This window comes from Heterocephalus glaber, unplaced genomic scaffold (genome assembly GCF_053883595.1).
Source record: "Heterocephalus glaber isolate CG9 unplaced genomic scaffold, H.glaber_assembly_v1.0 deba00001472, whole genome shotgun sequence".
NCBI lineage: Eukaryota > Metazoa > Chordata > Mammalia > Rodentia > Bathyergidae > Heterocephalus > Heterocephalus glaber.
Window position 1 is genome coordinate 14,558,972 of NW_028258315.1, and position 25,399 is coordinate 14,584,370.

General features: G+C 46.0%; 1 protein-coding gene across 5 annotated transcripts in view; it reads left to right on the forward strand.

Moving 5' to 3' along the window:
* The window catches only part of Jarid2 (jumonji and AT-rich interaction domain containing 2), a 253,956-nt gene that overhangs the window by 197,135 nt on the left and 31,422 nt on the right, over window positions 1-25,399 (forward strand). For all 5 annotated transcript variants that reach the window (XM_021260621.2, XM_087181178.1, XM_087181181.1 and 2 more), the window contains 2 exons: window positions 2,566-2,742; window positions 21,540-21,775. In XM_021260621.2, the coding sequence (XP_021116280.2) occupies window positions 2,566-2,742; window positions 21,540-21,775 (413 nt within the window). The remainder of the gene's footprint in view (window positions 1-2,565; window positions 2,743-21,539; window positions 21,776-25,399) is intronic.

Here is a 25,399-nt window from a genome sequence, read left to right on the forward strand (position 1 = left end):
TTCCAAATATGGAAGTTCCCCCATGATAGTCTGGTTTTTGGCATGTAACATCCTACATCATACATGTACATGGAACATGAGTTGGTCCTATGGTAAAGTAATCTGGCTGTCGTGGTACCCTGCTTACATTGGGGGATGTGCTTCTTGGGTGAAAACTTCCTATAAAGAAGAAGTTAAAATGGGTGGTGACTTTTCTTTTTCTACCTAGGCTTGCATTAATTATAAAACCAGTAGAACAAAAATACATATTTTGTTCAGTGGAAATGTGACTAGATAGTTTCTTCTGTCACCTTTTTGTGGGGGAAAATTCCTAACTCTTTAATTTTGCACGCACACACACACACACACACACACACTCACTCTTGTTTGATGAAATGATTTTCCCCAAAGTCAGCATCAGGTTTAAGAACCTCCTTCTAAATGGAAATGATCAGAGCCGAGAAATAAGCAAAACAAAAACAAGGGAATGGCTTTTGTCAGACCAAAAGGAATCATGCTATCCAGAAAAGGTCTTTTGCAGCCTGTCTCCTGTTGGAATTTCAGTTCTACTGAGTGCTTTGCCCCTCAGAACATCTGGGACTGTGAAGGCTGGTTGTTCATGGGGGTGACTGCAGCAGGTGGAAAGGGCAGGAGGTATCTGTTAGGGTAGATTTTACTTTTGGGGTAAATGGGTTTGTGGGTTTGCCACTGTATAGCCCCCTCTTCCTACTTGTTCATCTTTATCTCTGTAGTTCCCAAGCTGCACAGGCATGGTTTTTAAGCATTTGAAAAATGTGAAGTCTCCATTTGAGGAGAGCACATGGATTACTTTACTGATGCTGATCTTATTGGAGTGACAGCTCATGCATTGGAAAGTTGGACAGGAGAAGAAAATTTTGAGTTCTTCTGGTACTTGATAGTAGCTCTTAGAGAAATAATGGGAAAAAGATCAGAGGAGATTATTTTTGGAGTTAGCTGCCTCTGGTCTCAAATGTTATACCAGTGACTTGATGCTGTCTCTTCTCAATTGTCCTTGTCTGAAAAGGAGGAATTAACGTAACATTGACCTTCTTCTGGGCCTGTTGTTTTACCTAAGTATAGAAACAACACCATTTGAGGAAGGGGTGTATGAGAGGTGGGTTTACTTGTCTGGGGGGACCCCTCTCCCCCTTGGACTCTGGCGCGGTGGCGGGGAGAAGAACAGTGAAAGCAAAGCCTTAATGTACTCTTGTAAGCCTGGTGTCTGACTTGACAGGCACATACAGATTGACAAGCTGTGTGTTTTTATTTTTAACTTGCAGGAATGCCTCCCCACGTCTCCCATGGTCTGAGGACCGGGTCACAGTCTGTCCTGGCCCGTGTCCAGTACACTGCCCTCCCCATCTCTGTGCCCCTTCTTCCCTCTGCGTATATATTTTTTGTAGTTATTTATGACTTTTTAGCTTTTTAGGACTGTAATTCACGAAAACTTGTTTGTCTAGCAGTTGTCTCTTGCCCCAGTACCTTATCTCTAGTATGAGTCATTTTACAACTTGTGTGTCTGCTATTTATTTAACCCAGTTAATTTTGTGAATAAGGGCTCGTTGGAGTGGTTAATGAAATATGGACCAATTAAAAAAATTTATTTCTTATAGGTCAGTTAACATACAAAAGGAGTGAAGAATATGTGTTCTTCTTTGAGGAGGTTGTTGTGTTTTCTTTTTAAATCTGGCAGTTTTAGTTAGTGTTGTACAGGAATTTATTTTACTGATTTTACATTCTGGCCAGACCTGGTGGCACATGCCTATAATCCCAGCACTTGGGAGGCGGAGGCTTACAGGAGGATCTCCGCAAGTTCAAGGCCAGCTTGGGCTATATATAGAGTTCAAAGCCAGTTTGACCTGCATAGTAACACCCTGTCTCAAAATAAAACAAAACAAAATAATAATTTTACACTCTGTGACTCTGACTGTAACATCAATATAGCTTTTAAGTGCATTAGGGTTTTTGGGAATCCATGTAGGTCACTCACCCGTTAGGAATATAAGGCAGTGACCTCACAGAAGTTGGGGCTTGGGGTATAGCTCAGTGGTAGAGCACTTGCCTAGAGTGTGCAAGGCCCTAGGTTCAGGCCTAGCCCTGCCAGGTGGAGGAAGAGAGTTAAATTAGGTTTTTGCTACTTTCCCCTCTCTTATACTGTTAAAGTCTAGAAGTTAAATGCATAACGTAGCCTAGTCTCTTTCTCACTAATATAGGTAGATGTTTTTACTTACATTTTCTTACTCGGTTTGCTCCTTGGTAGGCTTTTGTTTTTCCTTGAGGAGCTATTCAGATAAGGATTTAAAATTTTGATGTGTTATATTTGGTAAATGCCATTATTGTCCTGCTGGGCGGATTTTACTTGGTCTGTTCAAAGGATGAGGCGGAGTCGTACTTTGTGGGGGATATTTAAAAAATAAGAGTGGCAGGAGAGATGAATGGCTTTGTTTTTTCTGTGCTTGCCTGAGTCCGGTCTGTAACTGTGTACATGTCTCCGCTGGGTTGTGCCTCCTAGAGGGGGTGAATGTCACAGCCAGTGTTGATGGGGTGTCTTTCTCAATCCACCAGGTTCTCCTGCGCTGCCTAACAGTATGGTGTATTTTGGAAGCTCTCAGGATGAGGAGGATGTGGAGGAGGAAGATGATGAGGCAGAAGATATCAAAACAGCCACCAACAATGCTTCATCTTCATGCCAGTCAACCCCCAGGAAGGGAAAAACCCACAAGCATGTTCACAATGGGCACGGTAGGTCCACCACTGTCTTTGGGTTGTGAAAATGAAATGTGAGCTTTGGGTGAAGGAGCTGAAAGAGGTCATCCCTCGAGAATGGAGAATGGAGAATGGAGAGATGGAAGGCTGTAGCTGGGTGATAGTAAACCCAGTTGTGAATGCCTCCCTGAGTGCCAGATCCTTTATGAGCAAAGAGATAATTACTGCAGCACAGAACAGTCCAGGGTGTTCTAGATGCAGAGATTAAGGCGAGAGCAGATGTCGTTATGTTATGGAAATGCAGATGAATTCTGCAAGAGCTGGAGGTAACAAGCATCAGAAGAGGGAATGGCCATATCTGAATGGGGATGGTCAGGATTTTGTCAAAACTTTGGTGTCAGTTTTTATAATTATGATTTGAGCAGGTAGATACAGTGTAAAAAGCAAACACTTATTCTCCCTGTGAAATTGAGAATGTGTGTATATGTGTGTGTATACACACACACACACACACACACACACACCGTGAAGCCAACTGATTTTCCCCCCAAGATTAGTGGGTAGAGGGAGAGGAGGAGAATAAAAGGTAGAAACAAGGCAATCAGAGATAGACAGCTCATGCTATTTAAGTTGGCTATGGAAAGTGATAAGCCATTTTGCAGTGCGGAAGTGACTTATTAGAGTTGTGCTCTGAAACAACTTAAGGTAGCCTCAACAGTGAAGATTTCATGAAGGAAAATGAAGATGAGGAAGCACTTTGGAAATTTGTAATTGCAGCCAGTTACCTGGCCAGACGTAACAATGGACTAGTAGTTTGTCGTGTCACCGTACACAGGAGGATATAAATATAATCACGCATCCTTTACGCATGTTCTAAGAAATACGTTACTATGTGGTATTGTTTTGCCAGAATATACTCACACAAAGCCAGATGATATAGCCAGTCACTCAACAGGGCTTCTTGATGCTATCAAGTAATGTGAATGCAGGATATATGATCCTGCCTGCTGCTGTGACACTTCATAAGTTCATTTTACGGGAAACTTTTTACATGGATGACATATACTTAAATTCTCATATCATTATCAGGTAGTAGGCACTGTACATATAACTGAGCTATACATTTACATAACTGGCATCACAGTGGGGTTAGTAGCGACAACAGCATCACCACAGATGTTTGAGTTGAACAATAATGGCGTGATGGCTACAGTGGCAGTGGGTGATGGGAACTTTCCAGCTTTATTATAGTCTTAGGGGACCAAGTCATACATGGAATCCATGGTTGACCAAAATACCATGCACCTGTCTAAAAAGGAAGGTGTAGGTATAGCAGTTGCAGAGGTGGCTGTGAGAGACCATAGTAACTGATTAGAATATCATGGCACAGGGGGAAGGGGACAGGAACAGGAGGGAAAACAGAATGGTGGTCGGAGACTTTTGGCCATTTTCTTTCATTTGAGCCCCTCTCAGCAGCCCCAGTAGATGCACTTTGTTTAGGACTTGCATAGGAGGCTCTGGAGGGTGAGAGGTTACAAGTGGCAAAGGGAGGTTCTTCCTTTTTTCCTTAGCAGCTAAGCACTGAGCTCCTACATGTCTTTGTGGACTCCATGGCAAGAACATGCTCAGGACAAGCAGGGCTTAAACAGCAGTGCAAATCTGCCTTGGGTTTTTCTGCTTTGTCAACCTAATGATATTCACCTGTCCCGTTCTCTTGTTTATGGCTGTTTGGATGATACCTAGACATGATGGAGGACACAAGTGAGCCTTTTTTTAAGGACTTGGAGGTTAATCGGGGAGGTGGGACTAATACACAACGGTAACTAAATTTAAGCATTTTTGGGAAAAGCTTGTTACTTACTGTAGTCATCGGGAAGCTCTCTGTGGTTGAAGGAGCGCTGTATGTCTGAGCTGGAAGGCAGGTCCAGGCGTGTGGATGAGCATTCAGGGAGGAATAGCAGGAGTGGTGCCATGTTGCCTTACGGGATGGAGGAGGGTTGGGGGGCGCGTGTGTGCGTGTGCGTGTGCGTGTGTGTGTGTGTGTGTGTGTGTGTGTGTGACGGGGGGTGCTGTGGGGGCCTGGAAGCTCTGGAGGGAGCCGATTACAGGGGGCAGGTGGAAAAGTCCTAATATGGAGAATAGGGAACCATCAGTGGTTTCAGATACGGAAATCAGGTGAGCTAGGTCAAGGTCAGAACAATTCCTCTGGCAGCAGAATTAGTTTGCAGTAAAAGGAAAAATGAGATTAGAGTTGGAAGATTGAAGATTCCATCCAGGAAGAGCTGATAAGAATCTGGACCTGGGAGTGGGCATGGTGGTCCATGCTTGTAATCCCAGCACTTCAGAGGCTGAGGCAGGAGGATCGCTGTGAATTTGAGGCCAAACTGGGTACATAGTGAGACCTTGTCTCAGAAAGCAAAACTAAAATGAAAGGAATCTGGACTTGGACAGATACAGCAGTCCATCTCTTCTCCAGGGTCTCGAGGCAGGGGCAAAGGTAAAAGGGTGGGGGTTAATTAGGTGTGGGGGTAGCTAGGAACCTTAATGTTTGGTGAGTTTGTGGCGATGGTGAAAGACGACAAAACCACAGAGGATGAACAGATGAGCTGTGGGTTGAAGCTGTCAGCACAGATGAGTTTTTTGAGATAACAGCATAGGAAGAAGCTGTGAGGATTTGTTTTTCCATCTTGAGGAAGGAATGTAAATTTTTGCTTTTCTTACTTGGTTTAATTGGAGAGAATCAAAGAGTAAATAAGTGTGAATAAAGTGAAATTGCACTCGTCTGTTCTGCAGTGCCAGACGGTGATGATGATTTCCTCAGTGTAGTATCTGACTGCTCTGTTCACCGGGCTGCTCGTCACCCCTGCTGCACTTGGACAGCAGTTTCGCCCACCCTGCTGATGAGTTCCCGCCCCTTGTTTGCTGTCTCCTCTTATTTGAGCTTGCTGAGGAGACACAGGGTTCACTAAGTGGTTTTTGCATCGATTCAACTTAGAATGCCAGATGCCATCATCTTCAGGTACACAGGTCTTCAGTACCACATGAGCCTCAGGCTGATTGTGTGAAGGCGGGGGAGTCTAGGATCGGTGTGGGATAAGGGTAATGAGTTGGCAGCACTCTCACCTGAGGGAGGAGGATAACAGTTCCACATGGATTCACTGTCACTGTCATTAGAGATGAAGGAGAGTCCATCCTTCACCTCTGCATCTGTCAGTACATCTGTGTGTATTTGTATGCACACACAGGTCAACTCGTACTTTTGGAGAATTTTGAGTTTTGCTATTTCACACGTTTGATATTTGAGAGAAAATAATACTGTGGTGATTGAAATAGGCTCAGCCTTTTCATCTTGGGGATTTGTTAATATGAACAATTCCAGAAAACTGTTGAGTTCTTCTTGTGTAGTAATGAATTCTAGTGTCCCTTGAGCATCTTTGACTCCACTGTGGTTGGAGTAGCAGGAAGTCAGTGAGGGGCACCTTAGGTGAGAACCCACTAGGTCCTTCTTGCCGCCTCTCCTGAGTTTCTGCTCTTCTGCTCGGTCTCCCCCTCCCTCCCCACTTCTTCTCCTTTACAGAAGTCAGCCTGGAGGAATGAAAGGAAAGGGACCAGTAGCGAGCAGCTAGGTTTAATCAAGGGACCAACTGCACTCAGACTGCAAACCTTCTGTGCTTGTTTTGAGACTTGGAGAAATCAGAAGTGGAGGGCCCTTTTCAAACCCTAACCTGCTCGTATATTAACTAGAATTATTTGTTCATTCTATTATCCACATTATCTCCAGGAGGTTTACTGCTAATGTGTCCTTTTATGTAGCTGTCTGCCTTTGAGCAAATTGCTTAATGTTTCTCCTCATTTGTAAGGCAGGGCGTAAGTGAAACGTCTCTATAGTCTGCTCATGTAAACAGGCTCGCAGTTGCCAGGTAGATTCTCTGTTTGTGTCCTAGCAAGGGTCTCTCAGGCACCCGCTCCCTTGTGTGATTGTGTGATTTGAGGGCTCGTCTCCATTCTCTTTTGAGTCCATGTCCTGTACAACAGTCAGTGTGACGTGGTCAAGCAGGCACTTTTCCTGCTTTATAAAATGGCAGGTTTGTGTCTAGTCTTGTATCTGTCACCAACAATGGCCACAATTGCAATCAAGACTCAAGGTTGTGAAATTCCTTGTCCAGTGCTTTGGCCCATACACCATTCTGCTATAAGGATGAACACTCAGACAGTCCCACTCTCTTGATGGTGTAGTCACCGCTATCCTATCCAGTAGACAGTGACAGCTCTCCTTAGGTCTGTAGTTGTTCTCTTGCCCCATGGCTTTAATGTCCTTGGAAGCTAAATGGCAACAGTCCATAGAATAGCATTGTTTTCTCATGAATCCAGTGGAGGGAATGGGCTGATTCCAGCCTAGAAATATGTGGAGCATGTGGAAGGCTCCTCCAATTTCAGATGACCCAGCCAGGATGGTGGTACTGTTGATACAGAGAAGCTGGCTTTGTAGAAGGCATATTTATTTTAGCCTCAGATTTAGTCAGTATTTCAGCAAAACACTGAGATCTCTGTACACAGCCAGCTGTGCTGCCTTACCTTGTACTTTGCATGTACTTCTATATAAAGAAGCTAGATGACATGTAGTCAACTGACCTCAGGAATTTATTAAAGCAAGTACTTGTGATGCTTGGGAGTAAGTCACCAGGCAAGAGGTACTAGTTGAATGTAAGGATGCTAAATATCCCTGAAGAGAATATTTTCAGTAGTAGCGAGGAGTTATTGACACTATTAGAAGCTTACCATTCAACCTTATAAAACTGTAGTATAGTGGTCTTTGAAAACTAAACATTCAGCTGTAGAAGATTTTCATGTGCATCATTGCCCTTTCCCCAGCCATTTCCAGTAAATTAAAACTATAATACCAAGTTTCCCAGCATACGTGTTTGATGTCTTTTTGTTGTTGTTTGATTTCTCTGATTGCCTTTGTCATCATACAGTTGTAAGGAGCTATTTTCAATCTTCCTCACCCTTTTTTTGAGGTAAGGTGGCATGTAGTCCAGGCTAGCCTCGAATTTGGGACCCTCCTACCTCTGCCTCACAAGTACTGGGATTACAGGCATGTGCCATCATGCTTGGCTTCCATGCACCCCTTTTAGGTACTTATTAGTGCAGTGTTCTTGGGCAAGGCATTTAGTTTTCCTGACTCTTCTACTCTGTGAGTCCAGGAGGGTGGGATGGGTGAACATGCATTTGTTTGTTCGCTGGTTGAAGAGAAAGAAATACGGAGGCTCTCTCAGGTATGCCAGTAGTACAGTATCTTTCAGATTCCTCATGCCGGATGATGCCTATTGCCATGTGTACAGGGGAATTGACTTTCCAGGATTGCCTGTTCGTTGTGACTAAAAGGCTGTCCCTACAATCCATTCTTCTCCTGAGACAGAGTACATTTTCTTTTCTTTTTTGGTACCGGGGATCAAACTCGGGACCTTGTGCTTGTGAGGCAGGTGGTGGAACCACTGAGCTAAATCCCCGGCCCCAGGGTACATTTTTTAAGTGGAAACATTTTTATACCACCTTTTTTCACCTCTTCACATTTTTTTTCTTATTTTATAACCCATAGCAAAATTGGTATACTGTTGCCCATTTCAATCAGATTTGTATTGCAGCAGTAAACCCTAAGACTAGTCATTTACATAAAAATCCTCTGATGTTGGTGACAATTCCTGTGGCAGATAAAAGTTCTTTCCTTGTAAACTTAACCAAGGTCCATTTCTTTGTAAATTTTGAGCAGAATTCCCCAGATTTCCATCGTAATGGGATTTCCTTATGACTGCCATTGATATGAAAGGGAGTATTTAATATACTATGTAATAAGATGAAAGAGGTATTCCTGTACTCTTGGCTCACTTACAATAGAAGGTTCTTTGTGAGGTTCCGCCAATAGTTTTTTTTTGTTTTTTTTTTTCAAAAAGAAACTGGGTAGATGGTTGATGTTAGTGCCTGTGAGGAAATGCAAGGCAAGGCCCCTGACTTAGCCAGAACTTGGGCCTGTTCCTGGCACTTTTACTGTTTTCAAGGGCCTGTGTTGGTCAGCTTTCCATGACTTAAAAACAAAAACCTTTCACAATTAACTTAAAAAGCTCCCAGTCAGTCCACAGCTCTGAAAGTTTCAGTCCCTGGCTGAGTGACCCAGATGCTTTTGACCCTGTGGTGAGGCAGCTCATCATGGTGGGAGCCGTGGTTGGAAAATGGCACTCACCTCATGGCAACCAGGAAGCAAAAAGAGAGAACAAGGAGGGCCCGGGGCCCTAGTATTCCTGGAAGAGCACGTTCCCAGATGGCGGGAGGGCTTCCAGAGAGGCCACATCTTTTAAAGGTTCCACCACCCGCTGTGGCCCCATGGGTTGGGACCAAGCCTTTTAATACATGGATTCTGGGTTACATTCCAGATCCGGACTACAGCAGGATCTGAGGTGTGGCAGGCCATGGGGTTCCCAGGATTGTTCTCTCTGCCTGGAGTTGAGGATGTGGTGCCACCTCTTCAGTGCCCCAGGGCATGCTAGATTCTCAGGGCATGGATGCCTAGTTGCTGCCTAATTCAGTGGTATCCACAGAGAGTCCCTGAGCCTCTAGCTGGCAGTCGGACTTGGACCAGAATGGGTCGAAGGCCTGAGTGTGACAGTTCCCAAATTCAGCCTGCTGCTCTGTCCTGCACGGGGCGTTCTCCTGCCTCCCACCTCCATCCATCCTTAACCTTAGGGTGCTCCTGGTGAATGTACAGAGACAAACTTGTGCCTCGGGTTCTCTAGCTGTGTAGAAGGAAAATTGGGCATTTTTTGTGAGTCAGAAGACTCTTCCCCTCCCCTCCCCTGTTTCATTCCTTCATTTTCCAAGCACTGAGCTATAGAGATCGGTAGTCTCCATCTTCTTGGTTCTAGGCCCCGGATGTGAGGAAGCTGCACACGTTCACATAGGTTTTCTAACAGGAAGAGTCAGGATAAGGTCAAGCATCTCCTCAGAATTGTGGCTGCTTTCCCAAAAGAGAGGGGAGAGCAAGTGGTTTTGTTGTTGTTGTTGTTGTTGTTGTTGTTTTTGTTTTTGTTTTTATTACTTCTCTTGTCACATTGGTACTTTGCCCCTTTTTTGTGTGTTGAAGCTGTTGGTGCAGCTCAGGAACTCCAGCAGCCGGTGTCAACCCCCCTGCAGTGTTATTACATCATGCACAGAAGAGAGAATATGGAAGGTGAATTACTTTATGGCTGGGGTAGCTTTGACCACAATTCTTAATTTAGAGCGTGTGTTCAGGAGAAGAGCTTTATTTCTGCTGTTACTTTGACGAATCTAGAACCTAGACTGACAGTGATGTGTCCTGCTTTATTTTGTTTTCTCCTAAAACTGAGCAGGAGAGTGCTTAGGGCATGGCGCCAGGACACTTGGCTGCGTAGAGGGAGGTGGCTGAGAGAGCACATCCCCTTTGTGCAGCATCTCACACCGGCTCGTTAGGCCTATCTGTTCTTGCATCGAGAAGCCTGGGGCCTCAGTAGTCCCCTGTAAGAGCTAGGTGTCCTCAGACAGCTTGGTTTTGCAAACATTACCCAGGACCCTCATGTTCTCATTTGCCAGCCACTGAACATCCTAGTGGAATTGGATTTGTCTGTTAAAATACATAATCTGAAATGACTTGGACAACATTGCCCAAGCTTTTAACCTTGGACTAAAAGTCAAGGGTTACAATAACAATGCCTCCAGCAACTTCCATTTTGATAGCTCATCAACTTTGGAAAATGATCATGCATATACAGAACCTTAAATGATCTTGACAATAAAGCCCTTAGGTAATTACTATAGGGAAATAAAACAGTAATCAAAACACTGCTTTGTGTGTGTAAAAGAAGTTGATATTTGAAATGCCTTAGTTTTTGAAAAGTATTCCTTTTTGGTTATTTTCTCCAATGGGGTAAGCGCAGTAGATAAAAGGAATTAATAAATGAATTTGGAATAAATTTGGCTTTGGCTTTTTCCTCAGTATTGTCCTTGTGGTGAGTCCGTTGTTACCTTTTGCAGTAGAGAATTTGGTGAAAGTTCATTGGTTAAATCAGTCATATGTTGTATATTCTTCAAATGCTCCCCCCACCCCTTACGAAGATTGGAAAGAATAGGAGAGATCATTGTTTCTCTTTGTGTACATCTTTTTCTGAAGGGAGATATTTCTCAGAAGACTTTTAAAACGTGTCATTGCACTCCCAGCTGGGATGATTTAATTGCTTTTGGATTCACACTGGGGGCATGTCGTGTAAGGGCCAAAAAGCAGTCATTTGGATGAGTTTACTGCATTTGTGCTCTGTGGTTGTCTTTGAGGTGCTTTGAGGGCCCCCCTTTTTCTGGTGGAGGGGGTGTGTGCAGCAGGCCCAGGGTCTCACTTGGCTCTGTTCCCTGACTGACATGCTTTCATCGCCAGTCAAAGTTGCCATGGGATGACTTCGTCACCTCTTCACTTCAGCAGCTATATTTTTTCTACTGAGGCTGGTGACTTCGGGGAGCCTAAGATCCCAAAAGAGTTAGAATTCGAAGAGCAGCAGGCTTGTAGTGTCTGGTTATAAAATATATGTATTCCCAACCACACCCCCTCCACATTTGGGGTGTGTTTGTTAGAGGCCGCTTGGCATGAGGTTTAGAACACATAATAGAAACTGAGCTGCTTGTGGCTCCAACCACAGGCAACGTTTCTGTGCTTTAGGTTCCTTTAACAAGGATCGGCAGAGTGCCTTTGCCTCTAAACTTTTGGTAAGAATCCGTTAGCGTAGGTCAATGTGATTAACACAGGTGATTGGAAAGATCTGGATGCCTGGGACAGCCTTAGAATTGATGAGAGAATCCCAGAAAGTTCATGTGTCTCAGATGACACATGACCAGGGTGTTGGTGAGGCTGCTATTACTGCTGGCTGGTTTGACATTTTCCGTCTCACCAGAACTGTTCTGGGAGCTCTTTCAAGGTAGGAGATCTCCAGTAATTGCTGCTTGTCAGTGTAATTGCCTGACCTGTTTTTCTTCTCACTTTCCTAAAGTATTTGTTCCGCTGGTCCACTCAGCACCTTGGGATGTACATAAACACTTAGGGCAGCTGGCCCAGGGCCCCACCAGTTTGGTGTGGGGGGAATAGAGCCCCATCCCCTTACCTGTTTTGTGTCCTGGTTAGGAGATGCACCTGGTGGTACAAGAGAAGCTCCTGGCCCTGGTACCTCCTCCTAACCAGGTGTCCTGAGGCCAGTTATTTAGTCTCGTCCAGCTTCTCTTTCTCCTTTTATAAAATGCTCTCAACACCTGCTGACTAAAAAGCCCTTAGGATTATGGGAGGGTAGGAGTTGCAGAGTGACTCACTAATTGGTATGAGGCTTCTTTTTGGGGTAAGGAAGAGGTTTAAACCTTGCCTCACAGTGATGGTTTCACCATGCTAAAATTCACTGACCTCTGCACTTTAAACGGGCAAGTTACATAGTATGTGAATTACAACTTAGGAAGATGTTAAAAAAATCTGTTCAGAGTAAATGAGGTGGTAAACAGTGCCTGGCATTTGCTGTGTTCTTTTTTGCTTTGTTTTTTGAGACATTGACTTGCTGTGTAGTTCAGGCTGGCCTTGAATTCACTATGCAGCCCAGGCTGGCCTTGAACTCACAGAGATCCTCCTGCCTCAGCCTCCCTATACCTGGGATTATAGGGGTGTGCCATCACACCCAGCTATTTGGTGTGTTTCTGACTGCTATCCTATTGTGACCTCATGGCTCCCAGCTCTTTTAAAGGAAATACTCCTGCAGTTGTAGCCAAATCTTATGGAATGTATTTCATTTTCAGAAGCTATGGTAAAGTTTTCTGTAACTGGCTGCACTTTGTTTATATTACACACATTGTACGCTGGACTGCTGAACAGTTTGCTGAACTGTTCGGTATTTGATGATTTTAGCTAAATTTAGTTATATGTCTTAAGGGGAATCTTTGTCACTGGGCAAGTTTTGCCTGGAGCCTGTAAGATGTGCAGATGGAAGTTCTGAAAGCCATTTGTTTACCTGACTAAAAGTTGAGTGGAGGGCCGGGGATTTAGCTCAGTGGTTTCGCCGCCTGCTGCACAAGCGCAAGGACCCGAGTTCACTCCCCAGTACAAAAAAAAAAAAAAAAAAAAAGTTGAGTGGAGGCGCTGGAGTCTAACAGAATAAGAGCTAAGGTACTTGCTTGAACAGCCTTGAAAACATATTACAGTGCTAGGGTTTCTGTATTATACATGCCATTTCTGTTTCTTTTTTCTGTTTTTCTCTCCTGATGTTTTTATTCCAATAGTTGCTAATTTTCTGTAACGGGTAATTGGTTGTGTTAATGGGGTGTAGGCTGGTTTAACTCACACGCACATTTTCAGGGTGTCTTTCTCTCACCCTGTGGATTCCTGTCTCGAATCCATGGGTGAATTTTTATCATTTAGTTCAGATGTGGATGACCTTTTAGAGCTCATTACCTTTTGAATGGAGAGTTTTACAAAACCCATTGCAGAGACGTTCTGTTAATGTTGCTACAAGAGTTAGTGCTTGTCCCATCTGTGGATAATACTCGGTTCTGTGCTTGGCTTTGTTTCTTGAGGGAGATGGATCCTGTGAGCCCATTTGCCCAGATATTCCTCCCAGGGCCGCCTCAGGCAGGTTGACAGCTGCAGCATCTTAGAGCCAACTGGCCAGGCAGGGACTCATCCAGTGATCTGTTCTTTCCCAGGCTCCTTTGGGGGTGAGAGAGCCAGGAAACCATTTTTCAGTGACAAAAACCATTCCTCCTGATTTATGGTCTTTCTGTTGCCCTGACCTTTATATTCTCATAAAGGTCTTACAGCCTTTTAAACTTCAGCATCTTAAGTTATCAGGAACATAGTTAAATAACATGTTTTTAAAAGACAGATTTATCCAAGTCTGTTGCTTATGTATTTTATATCCTTGCAACACAGTGGATTCACATTTTTAGATGTTGGGACAGTGGCAAACAAATTGTGATTGAAAAAAAGTTCTATGACTTGAGAATTTAAATTCTTCTGTAGAAAACGAAGAATATCCATTTGGCTTTATCCCATTTATAAGTTTCTTTAAATAAGTTGAGAGAGAAGTTTTGCTGGTTAAAATTTCCCAGAAGGGTTTGGCAAACAAAATACAGTAAAGCAGTAGAACTTGATCAGGATGGCTAGGTGCAGTGCTCAGAGACTGCTGTCCGGGTTTTTGTCCCAAGAATGCCACTTGATGTTGGCTTCTGGTAGGAGGAGCTGCTTCCCAGCCCAAGGAGATGGTGGAGCTTCCGTGCTGCACCTCCTGTGTCCTTGCGGCACTCTTGGGCTTCCCTCATGGAGGCTGAGGCTGAGTGGGTTTGCTGTTCTGGCTCAGGGCAAGCCAGGTTCCAGCACCCACACAGGCTGCAGTACAATCCCTTTGAACTGTTGACACAGGTTGGCAGACGTTCCATGGTTTTTAGACAATAGTAACTCAGAGTTGAACGGGCTCCAGGGAGCAAGTGCAGCTTTTGTACAGTAACAAGGCTTTAATGCCAGCCAGTTGATGGAGCCTGTGTCTTGCCCAAGTCGGGCTGCATTGTAACACCATGAAGCTTATATTTAAATATCTGGCTCCGTATCAGAAACTCGCCGTGGATCTCTTAGTTTCCTGCAACACATTTATTTCTTGTGTATTTACAGTGTTTCTCTACCTCCGTTTCCATTTGTTCTGGGGCTCTGGGACAGGGAGAATGTCTTGGAATTTAGGAGTTAGTTCTGTCCAGGCTTGAAGGTCTCGATCACTCTTTCTTTCTTGCCCTTTGTTTCTCTGCTCCCAGACCTTTGGGGCTGGCCTTCTGGAGTGGCCCTTCTGTCTCTTCTTTCTCTTTCAAAGTTAGGGCTTCAGAACCCTGGCAGCTCAGGTCAGACACCCTGTAACCCCAGAATAGCCTGTAACTTTTGCAGACATCAAGGACTCCTTTTTGGTACTTACCTGTGTTTGTCCTTCTTTATTTGGAATAGTTAGCAAGATTGGGGACTCTGGGTATGGGAGAAGGGCCCTTGAAACAGGTCAAAGGGAATGTTTTTCCCCAATTATGGGTCTTCCTTGCCATTGCAACAAGAGCTTTTCAAAGATCACCCTTCTTATATTTGCTAACTCCTTTCTCTGAAGAACACAAAGCATTTTTACGTACTGGATGTTAAAATACTTCAGTCCTGGCTGCACTTAAGGGAGGCAGCTGGTTTCTCCTGAGGGGGCTGGGCACAGATGTGCTAGTGAGCCAGGGCAACTGGAAACTACAGGCAAGAGCCTGCAGTGAGGATTTCCTTTCTTTCTTTTGTTTTTTTGAGGCAGGGTCTCCCTTTGTAGTTCAGGCTGGCCTGGAACTCGAAGCAATCCTCCTGCCTCAGCCTCTCGAGAGCTGGGATTATAGGCGTGAGCCACCATGCCTGGCTTGCAGTGAGGATTTTCAAGGCCCTTTGCATGGGTTGCCTTGAGGGACGCGCCCTCAAAGATCTGAATAGCTTATGTGGAGAGCCAAGGGCAGCACTGTCTCGGTCCAACTCCCCAGAGATGGAAATGTGAATTCCTCCTCGGAAAAGTGTAGCTTTCCACCTCTCCACTGGGTGCAGGAAGAGATGTTTCCAAGCACTTCTTCCCCATTTCTTTTTCACCCCTCATTGGAAGCAAACCCGATCTCCTCAGGAGTGAAGTGACCCTCAATCAAAATACCAGCCTTTAGATTTAAAGATTTGGCTTACTATGGTGTGAAAACATTTGTCTATAGGCCATTTAACTTTCAGAGTATGTGTATACAAATCAATATATCTGTCTCTGTTCATTAACGTAAAGCTATTTGTATCCGAGTACAATACAATTTCCTAACATGGTTCACTGTGGTGAATGCTTAAAGAAACCAGTCCAATTACTCCGTTTAATTGGGGCCATGTGTGGAGAACTTCTTTACATCAAAATCTTTCTGTCTCTTCTGTTCACAGGATTTAGTCTTTCCCTGTGAGAGCCATTCCCCCACCCTCATTTGCCTTCTCTCCTTTTCTTAAAAATCTTAGAAATTAAGACAAAAGATAATTACTTGGAGGGGTAAAACTGGCAGGTTCCCACGACACTTAAAATTAATGAGCTGTTGAGTACAAAATATACCTTGTCTTTGGCTCCATCGTCCTCACCCAATCTTTCCCTCCTCCCTTTCTTCCCATTTAACACATGATTTGACTTTTTGGCTATGTTTGCCATTGGAGTATACAGCAGCTATAAAATAGCAAGATGGTTACAGAACGTGGGTTCATTTGAAAACCATCTCTTTGTTAGCAGATCACAGTTAATTTGATTTTGTTTTACATTTTTGTGTATTTGAAAACTCTCCCTTTTTTCAGAATAGCTTATCAAAGTACTCTTTTGGAGCTTACCCTGCTGCAGTTCCCACAGCAGCTGGTTGGGTTTATTATGTTAATGGTGCATCTCTCCTCTCTGCCCTGGAATCCTAACCCTCCCAGCTTAGTCTCTGATTGCTTTGCTTTCAGGGCCATTTCTTGGGGGTTTGGTGGTGGTTGAAAGTCCCTGGAGGGGTTGTGCAGCTCCTCCTAAGTTAGAGAATCTGCTTTTGTCCGATCAGAAAGATATTACTGCCTTTCGGGAGTTTGAACTGGCTGTGCTTTGCGATTTGCAAAGGAGCGTGTGTGATGAGCTGACACTTGGCCAGTGCGTGCTTCTCGTGCTTTGTGCCCAGCTGACCCCTATCTGGACTCAGGATTTTTTCTTTCTGAATTCTCAGTGGGATGTGAATAGCTACCTCTGTCATCGCCGTGTAGATACAGGACCCTAAGACTTGGATAGGTCCAGACTGAGGTCAAACAGGTAGGAAGTTGACCTTGCCTGGGTCAAATTTAGCTTTACCGGAGCCTGAGTTCTTTAGGGAAGTACACAGGTGCTGTGTGGACATCTGCATGAGGTGCCGCAGAGTGGCTGGACACCACTGGACAGTCCACCTGGTCCCAAGTGCTGCAGGCACTTGGTCTCAGGGCCCCTGTTCTTGTATTACAAACAATGGACAGAGATGGAGCTCCCCGGCTGCTTTAAAAAAAAAAAATTAATCAGTGTTTACCATGTTGAAACTGAGATTTTAAAATACTCATTTGAAAATGACACAAAACCATGACATGTTAATACAACGTTTTTAATGAAAATTACCATATTCTAAAGCCAGAAAGTTAACTGATGAAAAGAGTTGCATTATTTCACAATTTTGCATGTCTCTTCACTGTCTTGGCTTCATAGAAGACAGCCAGATTATGACTGCTTCTGCAGTCACTCAGTTTCTTGCAAAATAAAGTTTTGATTAATAGGAAGAAAAGGGGCAAAGGGGAGGGGGAAGAGGGAGGGGTAGGGAAAGGAAAGAGGGGAATGGAATTAATATGAGAAAATGAAAAAATGGAAACAAAATCTTTGTAAATAGGGAGGGATGGAGGGGTTGAAGGGAGGGCAGGGGAAGGGGGAAAAATAAGAACCAAGAGAGCATGTAAAGGTGCATATCTCCAATGATGAATGTCATTATGTTGTACACCTAAAATGTACCAATAAAAGGATATACATAAAAAAATAAAGTTTTGGCTGAAATACTGTATATGAAGAAAATTGGTGTCGACAGACACATAGTTGAAAAGGGGAGGGGCTTTGTAGAGATTTTCTTTGATTGCACCCAGAGGCTTGGCATGGCGGGTTCTTTTAAAGGTCAGTTGTTATGGGACTCTGAACATGTGTCAGTCAGCTTTTTGTGCTCTGTTAATGTTAGACTCCATCAGTCTGTTCCCCTGTGAATGGATCTTTCACCCACGCACAGTTCTGTAACATCTTGTATTGGTCACTTAAAAATGATGGCCCATTATGTTAATGTCCATTTTCCAATTTACAAAATATTTCATTTCATTAACAATCCCGTGTCTTCCCCTAATCTCATCAGGAAAGTTGAGTACTAAGCAGCTGTCATTCATGGTCATAGAGACAGGCTCCCAAATTTTAATTTTTGCCTGAAGTGTGAATTTTATAACTGCCAGTAAAAACTATTAGTAGGTAGCTGGGCCAGTGGTGGAGCACTTGAGTAGTACCTGCCAGGCTCTGGGTTTGATCCCCAGCACTGAGAATCGAGCGACCAGTAATACTGTTGCAAAGGGGAGCAAACCCATAGGATAATTAAGAACAAAACAAAACAAAACAATGGGAAAAAAAGAGAACTAGCAACAGAACTGGTATTAATAGCAGGCCACACAATGCTGCGTTACACACAGTATCTTTGTTGAAATAAAGCAGAAGTTTAGAATATTGGAGACTAAAAACAAAATGACTTTCCTGTGCTGTGTTTCAATAAAGGAGCTATGTTCACTGCCTTAGAAAATTGGTGAAAGCCAGAGTTGTCTAGATTCATGTACCTGCCTGACTTTTAATTAGATTGAAGGATGACTTCTTATGGATGCTGCTTTTAATCTGCCTACGGAGCAGGCACAGATACTGCCCGTGGGTATGATTGATGGTTTCTGACAACTCCTAGTTACTTACACTTAGAGTAAATGCAGCCATTTGAAGCTCTGTTTTCTCTGTATCAGAGTGTCCGGCAAAGCCTTGTGCAACAGAGCAGTATGTCCCATATTTTGATGTGATTTGGGTGTCAGTATTTAAAATCTATTTGGAATTTACAATCTCTGGTGCTGCTGGAAGGAGCTTTGAGATCAAGACTTCTGCCCAATCTAGATATGGAAAATGTATATGTATCTTATATCATATGCACAATAACACCAGATGGACTAAAGAATTCAGTGTAAGCAATTAGAAAAAAAAACAACAAGGAAATTTGAGTCATTTTACCCTTTGAAAAATGGAGAGATATTAGTCAAAAGTTGAAAATGGAGAATGGAGCGATATTAGTCAAAAGTTGCAGTCTGTTAGGAGGATTCAGTTCTGGAGATGAATTGTACAGCACAATGATGACTGTAGTTAATGACGTACTGTGTATTCTATTTAAAATTGCTTAGAAGTACATCTTAAGCATTTTCCCATGAAATAAGTGTGAGGTGATGGAAATGTTGAAATCAGCTGGATATAATCATTTCATGGTGCGTTCTCTGTATATCAAAGCATCATACACCATAAATATATATAGTTGTACTTTCAGGTGGGAGGAAAACAATATGGAAGGACTTCATATGCACAAGAAGCAAAAGGAACTTTACAAAATTGGTTAACACTTCAGCGTGGTCTGTACCTTTAATGCTAGCACTCTGGGAGGCTGAGGCTGGAGGATTGTTAAGTTCCCAGCCTGGGCAAGTTAGCAACTTAGCAAGACCCCATCTCAGAGTGAAAAAAAGAGGCTGGAGATGTAGCTCAGTTCAAAGGCCCCAAGTTCAATCCCCAGTCCTGCCCTACACACACCAAAAAGCTAGCAGATTCAGTGCCATAACAGATAAAGTAGCAGAAAGATGAATGAATAAAATATTTGCAACCTATCGTGCATACATATAATTTAAAGGTGAATGTTAGAGCAGGTGCTTAAGGATCTGGGGCTTCGGTTTTAGCTGTCCGTGGCTGGCAGGAGAGGCCTGACTTAGCTGCCTCTTGCAGGCAGGCAGAATTTGTGGACACTCAGGAAGACTTTCCACCGCCCGCTCAATCAGGCACTGTGTTCTCCCTGAAATCCCGAGTCCTGGTGGGAGTGGGGAGGCCTGGGGACCCGTGGGTGCTAGCGGGGTGTGTGGACCCAGTAATCTCAGTGCTCCTCAGTAGGCTTTGTAAACAGCAGCTGAAGCCCCCACTGGAGCTTCCCTGCGCTGCTCTGCCAACAGCAGCCACATTCGGGTGCCCTTACTCCCTGAAGAAAGGGCTTGACGGGGGACAGATCTGTGCCGTCCAGAGAAACACGTGAAAGGCTCACTTAGGACATGGAGAGAGGTTGTAAGTCACGCTTGAAGCCACCTAGGGCTTGGGAAGATGCGGGTGGATTTGAGGTGGCTGGCTTCGTCTATCTGGGACTCCGGGCAGGAGCTGGCCAGGAACTCACTTTGCCCGTGAATGTCCTGGGGCGGTGGGGCGGCGGGGGGCGGGGGTGGGTGGGTGGTGTTCTGAGGATGCAAACCCTAAATGCATCCAGCTTGCGCACAGCTCACCTGGCTCCTGACAAGCCCCGAGTGTGAATGGGGCTGGAAACGGGGCTGGCTGGAAGTGCTGCCGTCTTCCTTCTCGGGGGGCTGGTGGTCGTGGGGAGCTGCTGCATCCTGGACTCTCTGGGCATACCCTCTGTGGAGCCAGACTCTTGCTAAGCAAGCTCTGTGCCGCTGAGCTGCGCCCGCCCCTGGCATGCCCTTAAATCTGAGTGGGAGCCTTTTGTTTCCACATCTCCTGTTTGTGCTTCTGGTGTCCTGTCCTTGGGATGTGACTGCAGGTAGTCCATGACCTCAGTGGCTTGACCTGGATTTCTGGATTTTACAAAGTTATGGAAGCTTTACATGTTTTGTGGAAAGTGTATTTGAGTTTTAATCTTGTCCCAGGCTTGCAATATGTGGTCTAATTTCTCTGCAGCTCCCCATCAGCCCAGCATTAGTAGGTTGCTAAGCCAGCATGTGTGGTAGGCGAGGTAGGGTTTATCAAAGAGTACAGTGGTCCCACGGTGCACAAACTCAATTCTCTGCACAATTCTGGTTGTAAACCGAACTGGACAAGAACCGAATCAAATTTCCCCATAAGGTCAACACTGAACCTAACCACTGAATTTGATTCAGTTCTTGTCCAACTTGGTTTGCAACCAGAATCATGGAAAGAATTACGTTTGTGAACCGAGATACTACTGTACAATATTTGTAGTTTTCCCTTCAAGCTTATTTTCTCTTTCTTAGGGTTCAGTGTTGATACTCCCTGGGATGCTGGGGATTTATGTAAGGGGGACCCTCTCCTCCCATGACTAGGGATTAAATCCAGGGCCTCATGCTTGCCAAGCAAGCACTCTGCCAGTGTGCTACATCCCCAGCCTTAGGTGTAAGGATTTTTAAATTTTCTTTTTCTTTTTTATTTAATTTTTAAAATTTTTTTATTTTTTAATTTTTTGGTACCCGGGATTGAACTCGGGACCTTGTGCTTGCGAGGCAGGTGGCGTAAATTTTATTTTTCATTTTCTGGAGATAGGGTCTTGCCATGTGGCCCAGGCTGGCCTCGAACTTGTGGCAATCCTGCCTTGGCCTCCTGAGTCCTGGAATTACAGGCATGTGCCACCACACCCAGCTATAGGATTGTTTTTACAAATGAATTTTTCCATTGTTTCAGCTGAAGCAAATAATTCTTAGGGCATTTGTAGGATTTTGTCTTTTTTTAAAATACATGTTTGCCATACATGCAGTTTACAGTCATCTCAGGGAGTGGACACGTCGACAGTAATAAGGCTTCTTTTTTAAATTGGCCTGCCTGTCTACCTTCCAATCCCCTTTCTCCATTTTGGTTCCTGTTGACATTGGTCTCTTATCTCATGTAGGATTTTTTATTAGAATTTTGTCACATGCTTACTATTGTCACTGTCACCTATGTTTGGATGCTGGTTCTCTCTTTTTGGGGGCATTTTTTAAGACAAGGTCTTGCTGTGTTGTGCAGGCTGGCCTTGAACTCGCAGCCATCCTCCTGCCTTAGCCTCCTGAGTGCTGGGATTACAGATGTGCGTCCGCCATGCCTGGCTTGGTCCTCTCTCTTGAGAAGTCTCCGTGCTGGACACTTCAGGAAGCAGAGGCTGACATGAGGCAGTGGTTGTCTGCTCAAGGTGATAACCTCACTCTTCTCCTCCTCCTTTTCCAGTTTTCAATGGCTCCAGCAGGTCAACACGGGAGAAAGAACCTGTTCAGAAACACAAAAGCAAAGAGGCCACTCCTGCGAAGGAGAAGCACAGCGATCACAGGGCTGATAGCCGGAGGGAGCAAGCCTCTGCCACCCAGCCCTCGGCAGCCCCCTCCTCGGTCTCCTCGGCCAAGGGGCTCGCTGCCAACCACCACCCGCCCCCTGTGCATCGGTCGGCTCAGGACTTCCGGAAGCAGGTAACGCCCAGCCCCGGCTGCCGCACTCGGCAGCCCCAGGGAGCTCAGCATAGGGCCCGCTGCAGGGAGAGTTGGCTCGGCACAGAGATGCCCCGGCGCTGTGAAGACGTCGCAGCCTGGCGCTTTCGGCTTTGTATCCCTGCCTTGGTGCCCTGTGCTCAGCAGGAGTCCCAGTTGTCCTCTGACGGGAAGGTAGAAACAGAGCTGGATTCCTTCATTGTCCCTTTCCTGCCCTGCCTGCCACGGGATCCAGGTAATGGACGGAGGTTAGACCAGTGGTGGTGACCTATGGCACGCGTGCCGCGGCAGTATGTCTGTATCAGTGAAAGCTCTGAGTGGTCGCCGTGACTGGCTTGGGCTGTGCAGTGGCTCTGCAGGTGGCGGAGTCTGCCTGGGAGGACTGAGGTCGAGTGAACAGAAGCCATGGTGGGCACCAGCCCCTCCGTGCTGGGTACATGGGCTGGGGCGTGGCCTGCGTGTGTTTCTCAAGAGGCGCATGGGAGAGGCTGGCTGCCCGTGACTGCCCAGTCCCCCGAGATGCACTGCTCTTGGGGCCCGTGCGGTGAGGGTGCCCGTGTCCCTGGCTCGGGAGGTAGGCGGTGGAGACTTTGGTGCAGGTGGGAGGCACACAGGGAAAGGGCTGTTGCAGGACAGATGGAGACCCCTTGTGCTCCTGTCCGCAGTCCTCCACAGGGTCCAGTGAGTCAGTGGGATCGCTGGTGAGCTCCCCCCACCCAGTATTTTGGCAGAGTTTGTTTTCCCCAGAACAGACTGGAGACTGTGGTCTCCTCAGTGAGGTGGGAGGGGACAAAGAGGCTTCCCTCTGAGGTGGGAGTAGTTCAGAGGGACTCGGAGTGGTGAGTGTCGTGGGGAAATGCTGGAATCCACCCTGGGGTCCAAGTGTTCTTCCCCTGTGGTCTTGGCAACCGGAGTGTGGATACGGATATGTTCACACCCAGACAGGTGTGTGCGCACTCCTGGGTTGGTTGCCATAACCTTGACTTCCCAGGTACTCAGTTGGGATGATCGAAGCAGGAATGTTTCTGCTCTGCAGATGCCCATGCCATTGTCTTCCACAGCGTTACTAGAGTCTCAGCCTGTGATTTTATCACGATTCAGATGGTGTTCGTGGCTCCTCAAATACAAACCTCACTGTTTCCCAGAGATGCCCACCGGGACTGATTGTGGAACTGGCCCTGGCTCGGCTTTCCGAGGCAGCTTGGGAGCGCATGCCCTTTGGCTCTGGGTGTGTGATGCATCCGCATCAGCCCACTGCCACTGTTCTTGGCCTGACCGGGACTGGGGCAAAACTCGCCTCCAAGTGACTATGCTTGTGAAACAGAGCAGTGTTAAAAGGACCCAGAGAGGCAGAGCGGAACAGATGATGACACTGTTTTTAAGCACAGCCTCATCCTGTCCATTTCCTAAGACCGCTCCTCCCACTATGAACTCAGAGCCCTTACATTGAGTTATATCTCCACCCCCCTGGTTCAACATTTGAGACAGGGTCTCCTAGGTTCCCCAGGCTGGCCCCAACGTGGAATCCTCCTGCCTCAGCCTCAACTGTGCTATTATGGGAGCAAAAGTATAAGAGATGCCCTGGAGAACTTCTACCACTAGACCAGGAGATGCCATGGCAGCACTGAAAAGTGGGGTGGATCCTGGGGCAGGAGTGAGGAGCCCGTGGGGCCTGAGCAAGGGATGCCTGTGTGACTGAGATCCAGACTCCCCTTGTGCTCAGTGTTCCTTTTCTTCCACACAGCTCAGCACTCAGCACTTCCCTTTGTACCTAGGTGGGAGGAATCAGCATACTGGACAAAGTTGGGGCAGTGAGCTCTGCCTGCCCTGGGATGGCACTGCCCCTGCTCCTTGTCATGTACCAGTGACCTGTTCACTTACGGCCTCAGAGGTGGCGGGCAGATCCTGGGGCACCCCTTACAGGACCGTGCCTGACCCCATGGAGTAGCTGTGCAAGTTTTGGCTCGCATCCCTGATGGGGGCAGAAGAAGTGACCCTGAAGATGCAGAAGGGACCCGTTCTTGTCATCTGTCCCTCCCTGGGCCTGTTCAGCCTGGGTGGGATGACCTGGGGCTCCCCCTTGTAATTTTGCTCCACTCTGACCTTCCCCGAGACTCAGGGTTTGAGATTTTACCTTCCTGGGCCCCATTGTTCATCCAGAGTCAATCCTGCCAGCTCCTCTCCCAGGGACATTGTGAGAAATGAAAGGATAATTTTGAAGCCATCAGATCTTGTTAGTTAAGTACTCTGAAAATAAGGTCAATAAAAGCAAATTGTAGATCCTTTTGTGAGTTCTTGATGTAAATTATCAGACTCTGACCTTTCATCTGTGCAACTGAGTAAAAGATACAGGCCCAAAGGGTGCTCTGATCTTTAATTTCAGATGGGATTTTTGGTCTGCCTGAAAGGGAAGGGAAAGTGATTGCAGGAAATGCAGGTGGGTAGCAGGGAGGATAGGGCTTTATAAGGGGAGTAATTGTGCCCTGCCTGCTCTGCCTCACTTTGTGCTTACAGCTCACTCTCGGTCTCACCAAAATAGCTCCCCTCACCCTGTGAGCAGGGCTGTGTGATGCTGCTCAGGCTTCTGCAGCCCGAGCTCCGAGACTTGGAGCACACGAATTATGCACCCCACACAGGCCTTTCTCTCAGGGTTGGGGGTCCCTGGCCTGCTCTTGTGTCTGTGGTACTTGGCGAGCTGTCTGCGTCATCCAGTGTACACGCCTGCCCACCACGAGCCCCGAGATGTCAATAATTTGGATGTATGGTAGGCATCTAACACCTTTGGTTTTCCTAAAAGAATGCCCTGTTTAAAGGCACTAACAGGCACTGACCAGTTTAGAATTGCCAAACAAAGGAGCTTATCCCTTGCAAGGGTCAGGGTTGGGGTCAGTAGTAGTTTTCCAGGACGAGTTTTTGTTGCTGTGGATGTTGGTGTAGTCCGAAAGCCAGCGTGGACTCTTAGGCTGTGCTGAACTTGGTTGCCATGGCTCTCACTTCCTCACTAAGGCTGAGGTGTTCGGAAGAGAAAGTGAGCAGGTTGCCCGGGCACCCACTGCATGCTCTTGCGGGCCGGACCACCTTGCACGGTTATAGGAAGAGGTTTCCTGTGAAACTGTCCATGAGTTCCAGAGTAACCCTGAGAGTTGGGAACATGAATGGAAGAAAATGGAATTGGGAACAAGCTCTGGAAAGTGAAATTCAAGTGTGTGTAGAGGTCTTATTCTGCTTCTCCCAGGACTGTGCTGCAGGGACCCTCTGACACCTGGTGTGCGAATTTCTGAGGCGGGCAGGTCGCCTTTGCTGGAAGCACATCCGGGGATTTCTTCAGACCGTTATGCTTGCCTTGCTGCTGTGGGCGCTGTCAGCAGCTGTCCTTCCTGTCCATACCTCACTGCCTATCCAGTGTAGTTCTGTTCTGTTTAGGCTCTTTGGTTTTTAACTGGAGCTTTAAAGTCCAAATGGCTCCGGCAGCCTACAGCTGTTTTCCCTGGAGCGCCCCGCCCCTCTCTCCACCCCTTTGACAGGGTGGCCCAGGTCTCTGGCTCAATGGCTCCCTCTAGTGGGGTTTAAAAGCTTCACAACAGAGTCCTCGGTTGAACTGAGGAC